The sequence below is a fragment of the Meles meles genome, chromosome 2 (genome assembly GCF_922984935.1).
Source record: "Meles meles chromosome 2, mMelMel3.1 paternal haplotype, whole genome shotgun sequence".
Lineage (NCBI taxonomy): Eukaryota > Metazoa > Chordata > Mammalia > Carnivora > Mustelidae > Meles > Meles meles.
In genome coordinates, this window is record NC_060067.1 from 13,544,399 (window position 1) to 13,561,616 (window position 17,218).

At 36.7% G+C, this 17,218-nt stretch overlaps 1 protein-coding gene across 2 annotated transcripts in view; it reads left to right on the forward strand.

Moving 5' to 3' along the window:
- Positions 1-17,218, forward strand: part of CENPC (centromere protein C) — a 100,933-nt gene that overhangs the window by 58,046 nt on the left and 25,669 nt on the right. For both annotated transcript variants that reach the window (XM_045997962.1, XM_045997963.1), the window contains 2 exons: positions 5,557-5,700; positions 6,804-6,886. In XM_045997962.1, the coding sequence (XP_045853918.1) occupies positions 5,557-5,700; positions 6,804-6,886 (227 nt within the window). The remainder of the gene's footprint in view (positions 1-5,556; positions 5,701-6,803; positions 6,887-17,218) is intronic.

A 17,218-nucleotide genomic window follows, 5' to 3' on the forward strand; every position in this document is an offset into this window, starting at 1 on the left:
TGATTGAGCACTCAGGCTCTCCAGATAGTATATAATTTGTATTGATTTTACCTTCTTTTTTTTTTTTATAAAGATTTTATTTATTCATTTGACAGAGAGAGATCACAAGTAGGCAGAGAGGCAGGCAGAGAGAGCGAGAGGGAAGCAGGCTCCCTGCCGAGCAGAGAGCCCGATGTGGGACTCGATCCCAGGACCCTGAGATCAAGACCTGAGCTGAAGGCAGCGGCTTAAACCACTGAGCCACCCAGGCACCCCTTGATTTTACCTTCTTTATAAATCGTATATATAAAAAACATACTCATTACTTTGTATATATATTTGTGTTTTTCTGTAATTGTTTTATTTAGTGTAGTCTCAAGTATTTTCAGCCTTTAAGCGCTCAACTTTTGTTTCCTTTGGACATTAGGGCTATGAAAGTAGGTAATCAGGAACTATATAACTATTGCTGTGTCCCAAGTACATATTACATAAACCTTTTAACATTGTTTTCATAGTGTCTAACATGAGTTATATATTATTATCTGAAGGTATTGGCTCCTTTTTAGTCTGTTTAACTGATGGTATTAAAATGTGTGAGACGGGTAAATTAAAACTATGTTTAGAAACCAGTTTTTTATTTTTTATCTTAGGAATTGTCCGTGTAGCCAAAGATTAATTATTAACATAATTTAATACTAATCTAAAGTCTTAAAGCTAAGTAAAGGTTTTGAAAACACAATTTAAGCTAATACATTGAATTCTTATAATTTATGGCTCTGTAAGAATTAATTAATTATTAATTATTAATTAATTATTAATTCTCTGTAAGAATTAATTCCAGGGCGCCTGGGTGGCTCAGTTGGTTGATCCTCTGACTTGTCACTGGGGCTTAGGTCATATCTTGGGGTTGTGGGGTCCAACTCTGCATTGGGCTCTGTGCTCACTGGGGAGTCTGTATGAGATTCTTTCCCTCCCTCTGCCCCTCTCCTTACTCATGTGCATTCTCTCTCTGTCTTTCTCTCAATAAATAAAATCTTAAAAAAAAAAAAAAAGAATTACTTTTTTAAAAAAGACATTACTGGGGAGCCTGGCTGATTCAGTTGGTTGAATGTCCCACTAGTGATTTCAGCTCAGGTCATGATCTCATGGGATGTGAAATTGAGCCCCATATGAAGGGCTCCCCCTTGGTGGGGAGTCTGCTCGAGATTCTCTCCCTCTTCCCCTCCCTCTGTTTGTGCTCTCTCTCTAAAATACGTAAATAAATCTTTAAAAAAGACCCTAACTATATTACCTATTACCATTATTATTGTTTAAATTAGTTGGGCACATAATTTTATATTTTATAGTGTTCAAAGATATTATTGTCACCATATAAAAATCATAGAGGAATTTTAGGAATTAAAACTTTACGTTTTTTGGGAGAAAATAAATTTAAATCTTTGAATTCTAGAATATTATGTGACACACATGCACGCACACATGTACACACACACAAACACACGCACACATTGAAATCAGGGATGAGATGGATAATAGTATTTCAGCCAAAATCAATGAATTAATTGGTCTAAGGAGTCTTCCTTTTTAAAAATATTTTACTTTTAAGGCATCTTCCTGATTAGAAATGTTACTTGAGTTACTTCTCTTCTCTGCTTGTATTTAACAGATAATGAAACTTTTAACTTGTTTAAAAGTGATATTTTTTGCTTTTTTTATGACCATGAGCATTAATTAAACTACAAGCTGACTTCCTTTTTCCCTGCTAAAACCTTTTGGGAACAAAATAAACCAAACTTTTTTTTTTTTAATTATTTATTTATTTTTTAAATAGAAAGCCCTACCAAGTACAAAACAGCATTTTTCCAAGCACCTTTTTTTTTTTTTTTTTAAAGATTTTATTTATTTATTTGACAGAAGTCACAAGAGAGGCAGAGAGAGAGGAAGGGAAGCAGGCTCTCCGCTGAGCAGAGAGCCCGATGCAGGACTCGATCCCAGGACCCCGAGATCATGACCTGAGCCGAAGGCAGCAGCTTAACCCACTGAGCCACCCAGGCGCCCTAAACCAAACTTTAAAGAGCTAGAGCACTTACAGTGTAAGCAGTTTCCACTGAGATTCTTTCATTCAAATTTATGTAATCAATTAATTTCTCTATTATTTCTGTAAGCCAGATAGAACAGAAGCTAATTACAGTAGATTTCTTTTTAAACAGGTTTATGAAGGGTACTTCATATACCATACAATTCACTCATGAAATGTGTACAATTCAGTGGTTTTATAGTATATTCACAGATAGGTGCAAACCATCAATATAATCAATTGTAGAGCATTTTCAGCACTTCACAAAGAAGCCAGTACTCTTTAGTTAGGATTTCCGTATTCCATCTCCCACTGCTCTAAGGAACCACTAATACACTTTTTGTTTGAATAGATTTTACGTTTTGGATTTTTCACCTGACTCAAATCCTATAGTATATGAGTTTTTTTGTTCTGGCTTCTTTCTTTTTGGATATTCCCCCCCCCCCCCACCCCCAGGTTTGAATTCATGACCTTGAGATCAAGGCCTGAGCTGAGATCAAGAGTCAGACACTTAACTGATTAGGCCACCCAAGTTCCTCCTGTTTGCATATTTTCAACTTTTATTCATGTTGTAGCATGTATCAGTAGTATTACATTACTTTTTATGACTAAATAGTATTTTATGATTATACCATGTTTCATTTATCTTCATTCATTGATGGACATTTTGGGTGGTTTCTACCTTTTGGGTCTTTTGAATAATGTTGGTATGAACATTCGTGTATAGGTTTCTATGTAGACTTAGTTTTCATTTCTCTTGGACATGTACTTAGGAGTGGTATTGCTGAGCCATATGGTGACTCTGTATTTAAATTGAGGAACTGCAAGACCTGTTTTTCAAAGCATCTGCACCATTTTACATTTCTGTGAGCAGTGTATAAAAGTTCAGTATCTCTACATCCTTGCCAACAGGTGTTATTATCTGATTTTGATGCTAGCTAGCCATCCTGGGTGGTACGAAAGTTGTATCTTATTGCGGTCTTCATTTGGAATTCCCACTAATGATGTTGAGCATCTTTTCATGTGTTTATTGGCCACTTGTATATCTTTAGAAAAATATCTATTCAGTCTATTTTTAGTTGGGTTGTCTTTTTTTTTTTTCCCCTTAATTGTGTTGTTAGAGGTCTTTATATATTTTGTTACAAGTTCCTGTCAAATAAGGGGTATTTTTCCTATTCTCTGGGTTGGCTTTTTGCTTCTTAATGGTGTCCTTTGAAGCACTTGATAAAGTCCAGCTCTGTTTATCTTTTTATTGCTTATACTTTTGATGTCATATCTAAGAATCCAAGTTCATGAAGATTTGTCCCTATCTTTTCTTCTAAGAGTTTTATAGTTTTAACTCTTTTACATTTAGGTCTTTCATCCATTTTGAGTTAATTTTTGTATATTCTGTGAAGTAAGGGTTCAGCCTTTCCAAATGACTATCTGATTGTCCCATGAATATTTATTAAAAAAAATATTTCCCCCCATTGAATGGTCTTGATATCATTATTGGAAATCAGTTTACCATACATATATGAGTTTCCTTCTAGAGTCTCAATTTTTTTCTCTTGACCTATATATCGGTTCTTGATCCATTACTGTATTGTCATGATTATCATTGTTACGAGGTTTGAGATCAAGAGGTCCAAGTCCTTTTTTATTCTTCCTTTTCAGGATTATTTTGACTATTCTGGGTTCATTGCAATTCCATATAAATTTTAGAATCAGCATGTCAATTTCTACAATGACATCAGTTGAGATTCTGATAGGGATTGCATTGAATCTGTATATCAGTTTGGGGGATATTGCTGTTTTAACAGTAAATCTATTGATCCATGAACATGGGATGTTGTTCCATTTCTTGAGATCTTTAACTTATTACAACAATGTTTTCAGAATGTGAGTTTCACACTTCTTTTGTTAAATTCATTCTTAAGCATTTTATTTGTTTTGATGCTATTGTGAATAGAATTGATTTTTAAATTTTATTTTTTTGGGTGTTCATTGCAAGTGCATAGAAATACAATTGGTTTTTGTATTTGATCTTGTATTCTGTGAACTTGCTGAAGTCATTTATTAGGTTTGATAGCTTTTTAGCATATTTCGTGGGATTTTCTGGATATAAAAATCATGTCATTTGTGAATAGAGATAGTTTTACCCTTCCTTTCCATTCTGTTTTTTATTTGTCTTCTGTAGCCAAATTGCCCTTGCTAAAATCTTTAGGATAGTGTTTAATAGAAGTGGCAATAGCAGACTTCCTTGTCTGGTTCCTAAATTTTAGGATGAAAACATCTAGTCTTTTACCATTTAGTATATTGCTAGGTGTTGGTTTTTCATAAATACCCTTATCAGGTTGAGGCAGTTCCCTTCTAATCCTAGTTTGTTGGGCATTTTTATCATAAAAAGGTGTTGGATTTTGTTAAATGCTCTTTTGTTTGTTATTGATCTGATGTATTATTTAATTGGTTTTTGGATGGTAGACCAAACTGCATCTCTGGTATAAATCCCATTTGGTCATGATGTATGTATGATTCTATTTATACATTGTTAGATTTCTTTTGCTAATATGTTGTTGAGTTTTTTGGCTTGTAGTTTTCTTGTGATGTCTTTGTCCAGTTTTGGTATCAGGATATTCCTGGCTTTATAAAGTGAGTTGAGAAGTTCTCTTCTGTTTTTTGAAAGAGTCTGTGAAGAATTTGTATTCTTTGAATGCTAGGTAGAATTTAGCAGGGAAACCATTTGGGCCTGGGCTTTTCTTCCTGGGTAGTTTTTTTGATTACTGATGTATTCTCTTGTTACAGGTCTTTTGAGATTATTCCTTCTTGAATCAGTTTTGGTAATTTGTGTGTCTTTAGGAATTTATCCATTTCATCTAGGTTATCTAATTTGTTGACATAATTGTTCATAGTATTCTCTTACAATCCCTTTTATTTCTTTAGATTGTGATTATGGCACTGAAGTCTGCATGTTCTTTAGTCATGTTGCATGCACATTATTTTCTCACATATAAGAGTAGGTTGATAGACTGAGTCAAGAAACAAATTAAAATATAGGACTTAGAAGCAGAACGTGAGAGAAGAAAAAAAATATTATACAGTCTGGGAATAGTATATCCTATTTGCATGTATTGGAGATAAACTAATTAGCTGTTAGCTGTTAAAGAGATGAGCCTGATTCCCTCTGAGCACCCTACTGTACCTCAGTAAGCTGACTTGGATTAAAAAAAAAAGATTGATTAAATGTGTAATATACATCATATGCTGCTTGTAGGTTATGTCTCCTTGTGTCCCCTTGTCATCACCTCCATCTTAGGCCAGGTCTGTACCATTTCAGAATTTTTCTTAGTAGGTCCTAGAATCAAATTTTCTTCCTAGGCTAGTTGTAAGTCCTAGGACCTAAACAGGGTTATCTAATATTTGTTACAGCCAGTATTATATTGTCTACTCATTGTGTATTATTCCTGAAAGAAATATTTTATGGAGAAATGAAAACAATTTTACACTTTACATTTTCACAGAGGTACAAGAAGTACAAAGGATCAAGATAATATGAGTGAACGAAATGTTCATCTGGAGTCTCAGAACAAGGGATTTACACACAAGACACCAGCAGAATCTAACTTGGATCCTAGAGAGCCCAAGACTTCAGTTTTGGAAGGAAGGTATGCATGTGTTCTAAGGATAATTGGATTTACATTATACTAGTCACTCAATGCTGTGTAACAAATTACCCCAAACTTTAACAGTGGCTTGGAAACATCTGTGGTTTCATAGTTTCTGTGGCCAAGAAGTCTGGGTTAGCTGGCTAGTTCTTACTCAGAAGTTCCAGAGAGGTGTAGCATTTAAGATATCTACCTGGTCTGTAGTCCTTTGATGGCTTGACTGTGACTGGAGGTTCTACTTATAAGGGAGTTTGCTCCCATGGCTGTTAGCTGTATGTGTCCTTGTTATGTGGCCCTCTCCGTAAGGCTGTTCAGCATGACAGCTGGCTTTTTACAAAGCAAGTAATCCAAGAGAAAGTGTGACGATGATGGAGGTTAAAATTGCCTGCCTGAAGTTGCATACTGTTTGTTGGAAACTAGTCATTAAGTCCAGACCACATTCAAGGAATGGGGGATTAGGCTCTCTCTCTTGAAAAGAGGAGTATTTAAGAATTTGTGGGTATGTGTTTAAAACAGGTACACTCAGTGAACAAACCAAACCATCTGAAATCATATACCCCTTTTTAAAATGAAGGAATGGTAAATTATAACAGATTCTCAGGACTTTTAAGTGATGGCTAAGATTTCTTTACTATTTGGTGGGTTATGACTACTAGGCCTATCCTGGGTTCATAATGGAAGGAAAGAAATCTAGAACTGGGATAAGCTGAATTATCTCTGAGCAATTTCTGGACTATATTTTAAATTCGACTTGTTTCTGACTATATTTTTTAATTAAGAAAAGCTGATTTATTTCTAAATTTTTTTATAATTTGATTTATCAAGGGATGTTACTTGAGTTGAAATTAAAATTTATAATTAATTCATGAAGTTTAAAAAGTTATAATTCAGTATTTGTCCTGTTTGAAAGTTATAGGATTAAATTTTAGATTCTTTGTTTTATTTGGCATGTTAGTATACTTTTGGTGATCTATAACATCACTCTTAGTTTATAAGAAGGAAACCTTTGGCTGTTTTGGGGAGAAAAATGACCATTAGGGTAGAAAATGAGATATATGTATTATAAAAGCACAAATTTGATGGTTTACTTTTTTATCTTAAAGTGGACCTTTCAGGCTCAAGAATCATTTAACACCTGAAAAGAATAATTCTGATGTGGATGACAAGGAAGTTCAGGAAACTTCAAGTAGGTTATTATTTATTGTTTGTTGTCTTGATATTTATGGCATTATGCATGCAGAGTAGGGTGTGCTATGTTTTATATAAATTGTTGCCAGTGGCAAGTGTGTATTGAGTACTTACTCTTAAGAGCCTTAGTATATTTAGAGATTTGTAAGATCTTAAACCTGTTTGATAGAGGGAGGAAGAGAGAAAGAATGACAGAGTGTCAGTCCTTTCTTTGAGGTAGAACATAAAGAAGTAATTAACACTTAAAATATCTACTTGAGTATTGAAAAATGTTAAGAGGTGTCTGGGTGTCACAGTTGGTTGGGTGCCTGATTGTTGATTTCAGCTCAGGTCATGATATTAGTGTTGTAAGATAGGGCCCAGCGTTGGGCTCATGCTCAGTGTAGAGTTTACTTGTGACTTTCTCTCCCTCTCTTTCTGCCCACCTTGCAGTTTCTCTCTCTCTTTCTCTCTCTGAAATAAATAAATCTTTTAAAAAAAAAATGTTAAGCTGTTAAGGGTATAAATGAAGAAAGATTAGCCACGTATACTGTAGCTGTATGATGGGTATATCAGTTTCATTATATTGTTTTTTCTGTTTTAAATATATTTGAAACTTTACATAGTACAGTTTTTAAAATGCCTCTTAATAATTTTATAATTTTTATGCTGCTAAAGAATGTGCTTGGAGGGCGCCTGGGTGGCTCAGTGGTTTAAGCTGCTGCCTTCGGCTCAGGTCATGATCTCAGGGTCCTGGGATCGAGTCCCACGTCGGGCTCTCTGCACTGAAGGGAGCCTGCTTCCCTCTCACTCTCTCTGCCTGCCTCTCTGCCTACTTGTGATCTCTCTGTCAAAATTAATAAATAAAATCTTAAAAAAAAAAAACATTAAAAAAAAAAAAAAAAAGAATGTGCTTGGAGGGGCGCCTGGGTGGCTCAGTGGGTTAAGCCGCTGCCTTCGGCTCAGGTCGTGATCTCAGGGTCCTGGGATCGAGTCCCGCATCGGGCTCTCTGCTCAGCAGGGAGCCTGCTTCCCTCTCTCTCTCTGCCTGCCTCTCTATCTACTTGTGATCTCTCTCTGTCAAATAAATAAATAAAATCTTTAAAAAAAAAAAAGAATGTGCTTGGAATTTAATCTGTTATACTATTTTTTGTTTCCTAATTCACTAATTCATTTTCCTTCTATTTTTTTATTTTTTAAAATTGGAATCTCTCTTCTTTTTTTTTTTTTTTTTTTTTTTTTGAGAGAGAGCACGCACAGGTGCGCCCATGAGCAGGGCTGGCCATGGAGTGGGGTGGCCAGAAGGAAAGGGAGGGTATCTTAAACAGACTCCTTGCTGAGCTCAGAGCTCATCTCACAACCCTGAGATCATGATCTGAAGCTGACTGAGCCATCCAACATCTCTCTTTTTCCTTTTGATTTGCATCTCTTGAAATGCTCAGAACGTGGAATTTGTTTTTTTAAAGATTCTATTTTTAAGGGATCTCTATACTTAGTTGGGGCTTGAACCTGCAATGCTGATAACAAGAGTTGCAGGCTCTATCAACCAAGCCAGCCATGTGCCCCCTTTTAAATTTTTTTTTTCTCTCTGTGTTGAGAATTATTTTATTATTTTTCTCCTCTAAGTTGAATGCTTTCTTATTATTTTTCTATTTCTATATGATAAATTTTTTATTTGAAAAAACAATTTTCCTCACTACAGTTTTATCTTAATTTTATAGCTTTTTATTTATTTTTAAAATCTTTAAAAAGATTTTATTTGTTTATTTATTTGTAGTGTGAGCGGGGTTGGGGCAGAGCAAGAGGGAGAGAGAGAATCTGAACCAGATTCTGTGCTGAGTGTGGAGCCCCATCTGGGGCTTGATCTCATGACCCTGAGATCAGGACCTGAGCCAAAATCGAGACTCTCAACCTACTGAACCACCCAGGTGCCCCAGTTTTACAACTTTTTAAATATTGTGTTTTTTCTTTTTTAAAGATTTATTCTTTTATTTTAGAAAGAGAGAAAGAAAGAGCACAAGCAGGGGGAAGGTCAGGAGGAGGGGCATAGGGAGAGAGAATCTCCAGCAGACTCCTTGTTGATTGCAGAGCCTGACATAGGACTCGGTCTCACAACCCTGAGTTCATGGCCTAGCTGAAATCAAGAATTAGATATTAAACCAACTGAGCCACTCAGATCACCCCAAATGTTGTATTCTTACTGTAGTATACCCTAAATTACAGTGATTTTTCTTCGACTCAGGAGTTTTTTAAGGATGTATTTGTCAACACCTTGGCCCCCAGAGTCCCTTGGTAGAGTCAAACTCTAGTAGCACTTATTTACTATGTTATTTTAAGTAAAAAATTTCATTGCTCTTCCCTTCAGCATACTTATCTGTAAAATTGGAATATCATTTCTAATCCCTTAGCTTTCTTGTTTAGTTTAATATCTGGCTTATGTTAAAACATTATTATGTTGGCTGTTATTCTGAAGTGTTTTGTTCTTTGTTAACAATTTCTAATTTCATTTCATTGTGCTAGGGAATTTTGGCTTGTATTATTTATTTTTTGAATTTATTAAGGTTTTCTTTATGATCTGTAGTATGCTTAGAACATATAAAATTCATGGGTTCTCCTATAGGTGCTTGAAAAAGAATACTATTCTTTTGTGTACATGTATGGATATAGAAATATATATCCACTTATTTTATTGATATAAGTGCATGTATATATATATATTTTTTTAAGATTTTATTTATTTATTTGACAGAGAGAGAGATCACAAGTAGTCAGAGAGACAGGCAGAGAGAGAGGAGGAAGCAGGCTCCCTGCAGAGCAGAGAGCCCGATGCGGGGCTCGATCCCAGGACCCTGAGATCATGACCTGAGCCGAAGGCAGCGGCTTAATCCACTGAGCCACCACCCAGGCGCCCCGCATGTATTTATTTTTTAATATATTTTGAATATTTATGGAACTCAAATTTTTTTAATTTTTAAAGATTTTTATTTACTTGAGAGAAAATGAGTGGGCATTTGAGAGGAAGAGGGAGAAACAGATTCCCTGTTGAGCAGGGAGCCCGACACAGGACTTGATTCCAGAACCCTGAGATATGACCTGAGCCGAAGGCAAATGCTTACACCCAGGTGCCCCAGAACTCTTTAGTATTTATAGAATATTATGGAATATTTACTATGTATTCTTCTAGAGGCTGCAGATGTGGTAGTGAACAAAAGTGACAAAAACTTCTGTCCACCTGGAGCCTACTTTCTGGGGGACCAGCATAGAAGACAATAAAAAATGATAGCAAAACTTAGGATTTGCTGGATTGAGAGTAGAATAATAAAGCAGGGATTTTGTGGTGGGAAATGGTGGTTACATGCTTAGGTAGATGGGCAGAAAAGGCATTACTGAGGACGTGACCGGAAAATGCGAAAAAGAGGAGGAAGCAAATCATGTAGCTGTATGAGGAAATACCTCAAGTCGAGGGAAGAACAAGGACAGTTCTGATACGATAATGAGTCTGATGGCAGGAAACACTAAGGAGACTGGGTAGAGCAAAGGAAGAGAAGGGTAAGTTTTAGGAGATGATGTCACAGAGATAACAAGAATGAAAGATCACATAGGATGTTCTATTTTAAGGATTTTTGCAAAAGCTTTTCCTGAGAGTTGATAATACATTGGAGGGTTTTGAGCAGAGGAGAGACATGATAGACCTATAAACAGAATGACTGGCTGCTGTGTTAGGGAAGGTCTGGTGAGTTTGAGGGGGCTAGTATTAAAGTTGAAGGCAGGGAGACTGGTTGGTGAGACATTAATAATAATAATTAATAATAATAATCCCACTGAGAGTTTGCTTAGACTAGGGTGGTCGCAGTGGAAGGTGGACAACAGTAGTAGGGTTTTGAATAGTTTCAAAGATAAAATCAACAGCATTTCCTGGTAGATGGGATGTGGGATGTAAGAAAGAGATATCAGGGATAACTTTAAGGCTTTAGGCTTGAGCACCTGAAAGAATTATGTTGTCATTACTTGATTTGAAGACTGTTAGGGAAGGAGCAGATTTGGGGGAAAAGAACAGGATATTAGAATTGGACATATTACATTAGATATTAATTTGATCCTTTATATCCTTGCTTGTGATTTGTGAAACCTGCTGAAGACTGCCAGAGTTGAAGTAAAGTGTTTCCACTACAATAGTCTGCTTTTTTTTCCCTTATATTTTCTGCAGTGTTTGCGCTGTATGTTTCAGTGCTGTTACTAAGCATGTAAGCCTTTATATGGAATGTACCTGCTTTGGTCAAATTTATCTTCTTCTTTTTTTTTTTTTTTAAGATTTTATTTATTTATTTGACAGAGAGGGATCACAAGTAGGAAGGAGGCAGGCAGAGAGAGAGAGGGAAGCAAGCTCCCTGCTGACCAGAGAGCTGGATATGGGGCTCGATCCCAGGACCCCAGCATCACGACCCGAGATCATAACCCAAGCCAAAGGCAGAGGTTTAACCTGCTGAGCCACCCAGGCGCCCCCCCAATTTATCTTTTTGAACTTGCTACAGTGCTTTTACCTTGTAGTCTATTTTGTCTAATATTAATATTATGACCCCTAGTTTCTTTTGGTTCATTGTTCTTTTTTTATCTTTTTACTTAACCTTTCTTACAGACCTAAAACAAAGTGGTTTAGAAACAGTACATGATTGAATTTTTATTTTTAACTTTCTGTCAGTATTTTTTCCTTTAATAAATGTTTAACACATTTATACTTACTGTCAAACAGATAGCCTTGTTACTTCCTTGTAAGTTGGTAGACATTCTCACATATAACAGCAAGAGTTCAGGAATTTTTTTTTTTTTTTTTTTTGGTACAACTAGTTGAATAGTAAAAATAATCTTTGAGTCATAATCCTTTTTCCTTTAAACTAGCTGACTAGGGCACCTGGGTGGCTCAGTGGGTTGGGCCATTGCCTTCGGCTCGGGTCGTGATCTCAGGGTCCTGGGATCGGGTCCCGCGTCGGGCTCTCTGCTTCCCTCTCTCTCTCTCTCTGCCTGCCTCTCTGCCTTGTTGTGATTTCTCTCTGTCAAATAAATAAATAAAATCTTTAAAAAAATAAAATAAATAAACTAGCTGACTATTGACCTTTTGTTTCGCAATAGCTAATGCTTAGGAGTAGAAATTTAAAGGCAGACCTATTTCTTGTTTTCTTTGTAGAGAACCTGTTTTCTTCTATCTCCATGCTTACTAGGATTCTTTAATGTTTGAAATGCAGGAGTTATCTCTTCATTGCTATTTTTTAAAAATAATTTTTTGGAAGTTACTAAATTTATTAAAATATTAACTTTTAGAAATTATTAATTTTAAACATTCTGAATTCCCGTATCTGCTTCACCCAGATTCCACAGTTGTTAGTATTTTACAGCATTTGTTTCATCTCCCTCCCTGCCTCCACTACATATATGTTTATACACATTTCTTGTCATTAGCCTTTAAAAAAATGTTTTTTTTATGTAGGCTCCACACCCAACATGGAGCCCAACATGGAGCCCAACATGGGGCCTGAACACCCCAAGGTCAAGACCTGAGCTGAGATCAAAAGACAGACAACTCAACTGACTGAGCCACCTACGCGCCCCTTAAAAAATGTGTTTTTTATTGAAGTATGGTTAACATACAGTGTTACGTTAGTTTTAGGTATAAAGTATAATGATTTAGCATTTTTATACTTAATTTAGTGCTCATTATAAGTATAGTCTTAAACTCCTTTATCTGTGTCACTCGTCCCTCACCCACCTTTCCTCTGGCAACTGCCAGTATGTTCTCTCTATTTAAGACTCTGTTTTTTTGTTTGTTTATTGTTTTCTTTGTTCATTTGTTTTGTTTTTTAAATTCCACATGTGAGTGGGGTGTCTCGGTGGCTCAGTCGGTTAAGTGTCTGCCTTTGGCTCAGGTCATGATCCCAGGGTCCTGGGATCGAGGGCCACCTTGGGCTCCCTGCTCAGTGGGGAGTCTGCTTCTCCCTCTCCCTCTGCCTCTACCTCCTGCTCGTGCTCTTTCTCTCTCGTGGTCTCCCTCTTTCTCTTAAATCAATAAATACAGTCTTTAAAAAACAAAATCCACATATGAGTGAGATCATACTGTATTTGTCTTTCTCTGACTGACATGTTTCACTTAGCATTATATTCTCTATTCGTGTCGTTGCAAAAGGCAAGATGTCAGTTTTTATGCCTGAGTACTGAGTACTGAGTGTGTGTGTGTGTGTGTGTGTGTGTGTGGTTTGTATACATACCACATCATCTTTATCCATTCATCTATGGATGGACACTTGGGTTGTTTCTATATCTTGACTATTACAGATAATGCTGCAGTAAACATAAAGGTGCAACATATGTTTTAAATTAGTGTGTTTGTTTTCTTTGGGTAAACATCGAGTAGTGGAATTACTGGATCACATGATAATTCTATTTTTAATTTTTTGAGTAACTTCCATGCTGTTTTCCACAGTGGCTGCACCAGGTTGCATTTCTATCAGCATGCATGAAGTTTCATTTTTCTTCACATCCTCGCCAGCATGTTTCTTACCTTTTTGATTCTAGCCATTCTGCCAGATATAAGGTGGTAGATCATTGTGGTTTTGATTTGCATTTCCCTGATGATGAGTGATGTTGAGCTTCACCCATCTGGATGTCATCTCTGGAAAAAAATGTCTATTCAGGTCCTCTGCTCATTTTATTTTTTATTTTTATTTTATTTTGTTTTTTTTTTTAAAGATCTTATTTATTTATTTGACAGATAAAGATCACAGGTAGGCAGAGAGGCAGCCAGAGAGAGAGAAAGGGAAGCAGGCTCCCCGTTGAGCAGAGAGCCCGATGCGGGGTTCGATCCCAGGACCCTGGGACCATGACCTGAGCCAAAGGCAGAGGCTTTAACCCACTGAGCCACCCAGGCGCCCCCTCTGCTCATTTTTAAATCAGATTATTTGATATTTTGGTGTTGTGTTGAGTTTTTTATGTATTTTGAATATTAACCCATTATTGAATATATCATTTGCAGGTGCCTGGGTGACTCAGTTGGTTAAGCCTCTGCCTCCTGCTCAGGTCATGATCTCGGTCCTGGGATTGAGCCCCGCATTGGGAATCTCTGCTCAGCAGGGAACCTGCTTCTCCCCTCTCTCTGCCTGCCTCTCTGCCTATTTGAGATCTCTGTCAAATATAAGTAAAATCTTCAAAAAAAAAAAAATATATCTATCTATCTATCTATCTATCTATATATATATATATCATTTGAAAATAATCTTCTCCCATTCAGTAGGTTGCCTTTTCATTTTGTTGTTGGTTTCCTTTGCTATGCAAAAGTTTTTTATTTTGATGTAGTTCTAATAGTTTATTTTTGCTTTTGTTTCCCTTGCCTGAGGAGACATATCTAGAAAAATGTTGCTATAGCCAATGTCAATGAGATTATTGCCTCTGTTTTCTCCTAGGAGTTTTATCATTTCAGGTCTTAACTTTCAGTTTGGTAATCCATTTTGAGTTTATTTTTGTGTAAAGTGTAAGAAAGTGTGGTCCTGTTACTTTTTTTTTTTTTTTGCATGTAGCTCTCCATTTTTTCCAACACCATTGGTTGAATATGCTGTCTTTTCCCTGTTGTATATTCTTGCCTCCTTTGTCATAGATTAATTGATTATATAAGCATGAATTTATAGCGGATTCTCTCTTTTATTCCATTGATCTATGTGTCTCTTTTTGTGCTAGTATCATACTGTTTTGATATACTACAGCTTTGTAGTATATCTTGGTCTGGTATTGTGATACCTCCAGTTTTGTTCTTTCTCAAGATTGCTTTGGCATTATTATTAGCCTTTTCTGTACTATTTGAAAAGAAGTTGCAGACATAGTATTGTGTGTAAATGTATGCAGATACGATGTAAGACAAGAACATAATCACATTTTATTTTTTTTAATTTTTTTTTTTAAAGATTTTATTTATTTATTTGACAGACAGAATCACAAGCAGGCAGAGAGGCAGGCAGAGAGAGAGGAGGAAGCAGGCTCCCTGCCCAGCAGAGAGCCCGATGCGGGGCTCGATCCCAGGACCCTGGGATCATGACCTGAGCCGAAGGCAGAGGCTTTAACCCACTGAGCCACCCAGGCGCCCCCATAATCACATTTTAACCATCCACGTCCGGAAATCAACGTTAATATTACACTAGTATTCTTTCATTGATTCCTGCAGATTTCACCAGTAGTTCCATTAGTGTTCTGGTTCAGGATCCAAGTCAGGATCATAGATTGCATTTAGCTCTCATGTCCATTAAGTTTCTTTCAACAAGGAACAGTTCAACAGGCATTTTCTAACTTTCCTGAGCTTTACATTTTTTGAGAAAGTACAACTTCTTATTCTTTAGAATGACGTTCTACCTGAGTCTTTCTGATGTTTCCTCATGATCAGATGCCAGCCACGCACAGGTGACAGAAGTAGTACAGAAATGATGCTCTCTTCTTTGGGCTCACATTAGGAGACACAGTGTTTGCCCGTCTGCTGTTGGTGATGTTAGTCTTGATCACCTGTTCAAGTTATTATCTCTAGTCTAAAGAGACGGTTGTTCCCTTTTATAATTGGTAAGTATTTTGCAGTGTGATATTCTGATGCTATTATCTAATATGTTTCTTTTCAAACCTTCACACAATCTTAGCATCTGTTGAAGACCCCCACTCAAATCATCAGCCACTAATGATGATACCAAATTGTGCTGTTCTATTTTCCTAATTCCTATCTTTTAATTAGTGGCATTCTCTGTGAAATAGTTTTTCTTACCGCTTCTCTTGATTTGTTTATCTATATAATTATGGGCTGCTATTGGATACCTATTTTATTTGATGGTTGTAATCTCTTTCATTTATTCTGATACTCAAATTATGTCAGATTTGGTCAGTAGGCATCCTTTCAAACTGGTTCTTTTGTCCTTTGATTACATTTCTGGCTCTTCGAATACTCTTTTTTTTTTTGGGAGGGGGGGCTTAAGATGTTCTGGCCTACTTCCCTTGTCTCAGCTCTGGAATCGCTTATTTCTCCTTGGGAACCTGGTTCTTTTTAGTGGAGAATGGCATTTAGAAACTCAGATCTGGGTGCTTGGTGTACTCACTGTTACTGGGATATCATTACTTCTAGGCTTTGTCAGTGGACTATCCTCAGTGTATTTACTTATTTGCTTCATTCTTTCTTTGATCCCATCACCTTCCCTCAGCTCACTGCTATTTAAGAATTTTCAGTGACTAGCTTCTACTTTTTCCAGTGGGGGTTGCTGATAATTAGTTTTTTTTTGGTAACAGCTTTATTAAGATGTATATTGAGATAGTCAGCATACTGTAAAATTTAACCATTTATGGGATGTAATTCAATGGTATGTAACCATCACCACAGTAAATTTTAGAATGTTTTTATCATCCCCAGAAGAAACCCCGTATTCTCTATCTTTAGCAGGCACCTTTCATTCCCTCACCTCTCCATACCTTTTAAGCCTGTGGCATCCACTAATCTACTTTTATTTTTTATAGATCTCTATAGATTTGCCAGTTCTGGACAGGGAAATTAGATTTTATGATCACTAAAGTTTAAAGTACCTAATTCAGTCATTTAATTTTAACTTTTTTTTTTTTTTTTTTTTTAGAGTGGGTGTGCATCATGTGTGAGTGGGATGGGGAAGGGCAGAGGGAAAGGGAGAGAGAAAATCTAAAGCTCGTTCCATGCTCAGCATGGTACCCAACTTGGGGCTCAATTTCATGACCTGAGCTGAAATCAAAGAGACGCTTAAAGGATTGCCTCCAGCCAGGTGCCCCAGTTCAGTCATTTTAAACAGTCTTTTTGTATCGTGGACTTATTTGAGAATATAATGAGAGCTTAGACTTATTTTTTAGGAAATGCATATTACATATAAAATTGTATCAAAAGTTTAGGACATTCATGGACATTAAGTGTCCTGGTTACATGTTGCTCCATAATAAACACACAAAACTTAGTGGCTTAGTATAACAATTGATTTTTTATCTCTCAGTGTTCTTTTTTTTTTTTTTTAAAGATTTTATTTATTTATTTGACAGAGAGAGAGATCACAAGTAGGCAGAGAGGCAGGCAGAGAGAGAGGAGGAAGTAGGCTCCCCGCGGAGCAGAGAGCCCGATGCGGGGCTCGATCCCAGGACCCTGAGATCATGACCTGAGCCGAAGGCAGCGGCTTAATCCACTGAGCCACCCAGGTGCCCCATCTCTCAGTGTTCTTGGGTTGACTTGGCTTAGTTGGGCAGTTCTTACTTGGGCTTTCTCATGCATTCATACTTAAAATGCAAGCTGCTGGACCTGGAGTCATTTGAAAGCTCAACTGGTTGGAAG